This window comes from Brassica oleracea, chromosome C7 (genome assembly GCF_000695525.1).
Source record: "Brassica oleracea var. oleracea cultivar TO1000 chromosome C7, BOL, whole genome shotgun sequence".
Classification (NCBI taxonomy): Eukaryota; Viridiplantae; Streptophyta; class Magnoliopsida; order Brassicales; family Brassicaceae; genus Brassica; species Brassica oleracea.
Window position 1 is genome coordinate 21,634,604 of NC_027754.1, and position 4,357 is coordinate 21,638,960.

A 4,357-nucleotide genomic window follows, 5' to 3' on the forward strand; every position below is an offset into this window, starting at 1 on the left:
TTATGGTTCGTTTGAGAGAGGTGATATGCTCGTGAGCGGTCAATGATCTTGTTGTTCGTGTGTGATTGGAGTTAGGTTCTTATCAAATTGGTGCGGTGACGTTTGGATCGATCGTTCATCGCGACGGTGCAGAAGATGATCAGAGGTGATGATCAAACCACGAAGAAGATGATCAGAGGTGATGATCATACCACGGAGAACTTCATTCCGATTTTCAAAAGCCCAAAGGTAAAACTCATTCTTAAAAGCCCAATGTTCACACTTATAAATCATTTGTTATTCCTTCGTTTTCCAACGTGGGAATTTGTTATTTATTTTCTTCTTCTTTGGTATCTTATCATAGTTTTGTCTTTAACTTTTCTTCCCTACATTTTTGCTTCTTTTTATTATTTTTGCAAATGTAAAAACTATGTTTGATAAGTGATAATCGAGTGATTGAAGAATATGTATATTTTTTCATATGTATATTTTAATCTGTTAGATTATTTTGGTTATGACTATATTATTATTTTTTGTTTCAATATGGATATTGATCAAATTAACTCTTACTTAGATTTATGTTATTTTAGTTGTTGATATTGATCAAATTAACCATTTCTTTGATTTGCCGGAAAAATTATTATCTGATAAAAGATTTAGTAGTTTTATTGTGCAATGTATTGTATTACTCCCTCCGTTTTATAAAGAGTGTCACTTAGACATTTTTCACACATATTAAAAAAGATGATTAAGATGTATTTATGTTTTTATTAATTATAACAAATTAACTAATAGTATTTGAGATAAACAAATTTATTTATAAGATCAATGCATTTTACAATTAATATTTAGCTGAACGTGATTATAAATTGCATTGGTATTGTAGAATGATATTTTTTATATAACAAGAAAAAAATGTTAAAGTGACACTTATTCAGAAACAGATAGAATATATCGTAGTAGTCATTGAAAAAATTAAAACACCTCCGATATACAGAAGAAATTTTATTCATATTAATTTGACATGTGAATGCAATGAGTACATTCCTATTTAAAAGGGAGAAATAATTTTAATTTTGGATTCTTAAATAAAAAAGAGAAATTGTATAAGAACTGATATATACATATAAAGATATATTCATTTTCTTGATATAAAATTTTAAGTTCACCGAAAACATCAAATAATTAGATTACTTCTGAATCCATTTTTACATCGATCTTAACCTGTTCAATCCGAATTGTTCCTGAAAGAAAAAGTGAAGCACCATACACATAATCAATAATTATCAACTAAATAAATTGAAAACGTGAATAAGACTATTTTTACTGAGTGATATCAGACAAGTTGTGAATAATAAGATAAATCTATAATAACGGTAATTACCAGAACAATGAAAATCTCTTTTAGAATAGGTGTCAACAATGAGCTTAATGTCTCAATATCTTCTCTAAGGGTCTCATAGCTCTCGTCTCGTCCACCGATCGCGTCCATAAAAGTTTTATTGTCAGGCACTAGCTTCAAGCACACCTTCATTATTACATTTCAACACAATATCAAAACCTATAAACCCAAGAAAAACTAATAAATTTTTGTGGGATATATACTAAAATGATGTTTTAAGTATGATTTAGCTAGAACGAGAGTAATCATGCTGTATACTCTGAAAGCAGCAGAAGCGATCCATCCATGATGCAGTTTTAAAGTCGCCAAGTAGGTTTCTTCTACAAGTTCTTCCATTTTTGACGACATCTCTTTTGACAACAGTCGTAGTAAACCCGCAGTAAAATCCATTGTCCTATGTAGTAGAGGATAGTAACAAAGAGTATAAGTCTATTTACTAAAGAATATATTAATTAATTTTATAAAACATATAGAGCAATTTTCTCATATAGCCATTTTTAAGTTTTTGTCACAAAATATTTCTCAATGAAAAAAATGACCAAAATAGTTTCTTTTTATTTTGAAATTTTTAATATTTTTTTTTTATTTTTTAAATTTGAAACTCTATTCTCAAAACCGTACCTCGTAACTCTAAACTATAAATCTAGATTAGTTAATCATAGGATATAAATGTATTTTTCTTCTTTAATAAATATTTTTTTGGTTATTTTTTTCTTTGAGAGCTATTTTTATGAAAATAAATTAAAAATTGATATCCTAAGAAATTTTTCAAAGATATAGGTAGAAATTGGATAATAACAATAGTTTTTTTTTTGCTAATAAAAGGATAATAACAATAGTTTGATAAACAATAATTTGATAAACGCATCAGTTTATTTTCTTCAATAAATATTGAGATGACTACTTGGGTACGGAAACATATGTAAGACACACTTGATACATATTTTTTACAAAGATGCATGTTGTTAAGGACAACAACAAGACCATATATTTTTCTAACTTTATGAGTCCAAACTTGTAAGTAGTAATAAGAGAGGGGATACGCAGGAAGGACGAATTAAGTATTATATTGTATATAGTACAATGAGTTAGACTACAATTATGATGTGCATGGCTATTATTTGTAACGTGATTCTATAGTTGGTTGATGAAATTATAAAATAATTCATTTAAGGAGAATACCTAGTGAGCCAAAGAAGAGCTCTACTGCAACTAGCAACCATCTTGTATGTCCCCTCGTTCCTTTCTTTCTTAAGAATCTCAACCAAGTTGGAGTAAACACAAGGATCTGTTTCACAAACCTTCTCTAATCTCTACACACACAGATCAACAAATAATAAAAACATAAGTAATTGATATTTTGAAGTGCAAGAAAAGGAGGGATACAAGATTAGCCATTTTATAGAAAGTCATTTCAAAATTGACTAAAGTCCTCTTGAAAGCAACCAAAAAGGAACTACAAGGCTGAAATTGAATTATTGAAGATATCTTTTATGAAACGATTGGGTGTTCTTATCACCATAAAGTTCAACAGTCTTTTTGCAAAGATTATTAAAATTTTAAGAGACCACCATTCATACATACGTAATTACGTACACATGATGTTGATGAGTTTTTCAATCAATAAAGAAGAGAGAAATTAAAATAATGTAAAGGGTCTTGTCTTGTCTTTATATGCATGCAGTATTGAAGTTACATTATCTTTAGTTTTTTTTGTTAACAACATTATCTTTAGTTACCTCTATATTTTGATCGATGTCTTGTCTAAGAACAGCCATTGTCGGTCCTATCTTATCTGCAAACACCAAAACACAAACATCTCAGGAAACTCATCGTGTTATGCTCAATATGAACATTAGAGACAATCCAGATTCGTTTGGGAACTTTAAAAATGAAATAATTAATGAAGAATAGTCTCCAATAAAATAAAATATGATACCAAGCACTTGAATGATTAAGTTGCAGAAGGAGAGAAGAGGCCTCAAGGGAATATGTGTGGTTTCAGTGTTATCTACAGGTTTAGTTATTATAAAGAGAGAGAGCTCTTCTATGGCCGTTTGAAGTTCCGTCTTCTTCTTCTCCATATCGTATCTCTTTCTCTTCATCTCCTCTCCCTCTCTTTCCTATATCTTCTTATTTTCTCCCTTTCTCCAGACATCTGGAGCATATATATATTAAGTGTAGTTGTACAAAACTGCAATATATATATATTAAGTTACAAAAAAAAATAAAAAAAAAAATATATATATATCGCCTCTGACTTTAAATAAACAAATTGGTTATATCTTTCGTATTATAAAGGGACGAATTAAAAACATAAAAATTAAGGCATCCAACTTTAATATGTATAAATATATTAGTCCCTATTATAGTATAATTGTTTTGGGTTAGAAGCGGAGACAAGCAAACTTCATCAGCAATGACCATCGCGGTCCATATAAAACTCATTTGTATAATTTACGGGTATGGCATGAAAACAGTAATCAACTAATCGCTTAGAATCCTTAGAAGATGATGATTGTGACCTCTAATTTTTGGTTTACCGCTCCAGCCGATCCAACTATCAGAACCCATAAAATATTAATTGTATTCATGCACCCACGTATTTGAATGTAATTTGCTCTTTTAGAATTTAACTAACTTAAGCCGATTCAATACTTTTGACTACAGATGGATAACCCATGAATGATCGAATTCTTACATGATTTGTTAATTTTTAACAAAACATTATATAATTATACAAAACTAAAACTTTTCTGGCCATTTAATCATTTTACAAATTTACTAAGGCTTTAATTTGCTTAGAACTTATATTTTCAACAAAATAATTTTGAAACGAATGGATGTTAATTAAAATATACTCTATCCAATTTTTATTAAGTGTCACTTTGACATTTTCCACACATATTAATTAAGTGAATAAAATATATTTAAATTTTTATTAATTACACCTATTTGACCAATAGTATTTGAGAT

General features: G+C 28.8%; 1 protein-coding gene across 1 annotated transcript; it reads right to left on the reverse strand.

Annotated features, from left to right (window-relative positions):
* Positions 1 to 971: 971 nt before the first annotated feature.
* Positions 972 to 3,521, reverse strand: LOC106306992 (glycolipid transfer protein 2-like). Its single transcript, XM_013743819.1, has 6 exons — positions 3,321 to 3,521; positions 3,121 to 3,176; positions 2,564 to 2,694; positions 1,640 to 1,775; positions 1,364 to 1,507; positions 972 to 1,223 (listed from the first exon to the last, which is right to left on the reverse strand). The coding sequence occupies exons 1-6, from the start codon at positions 3,484 to 3,486 to the stop codon at positions 1,188 to 1,190; spliced, it is 669 nt and encodes a 222-aa protein (XP_013599273.1). The 5' UTR covers positions 3,487 to 3,521; the 3' UTR covers positions 972 to 1,187.
* Positions 3,522 to 4,357: the final 836 nt, after the last annotated feature.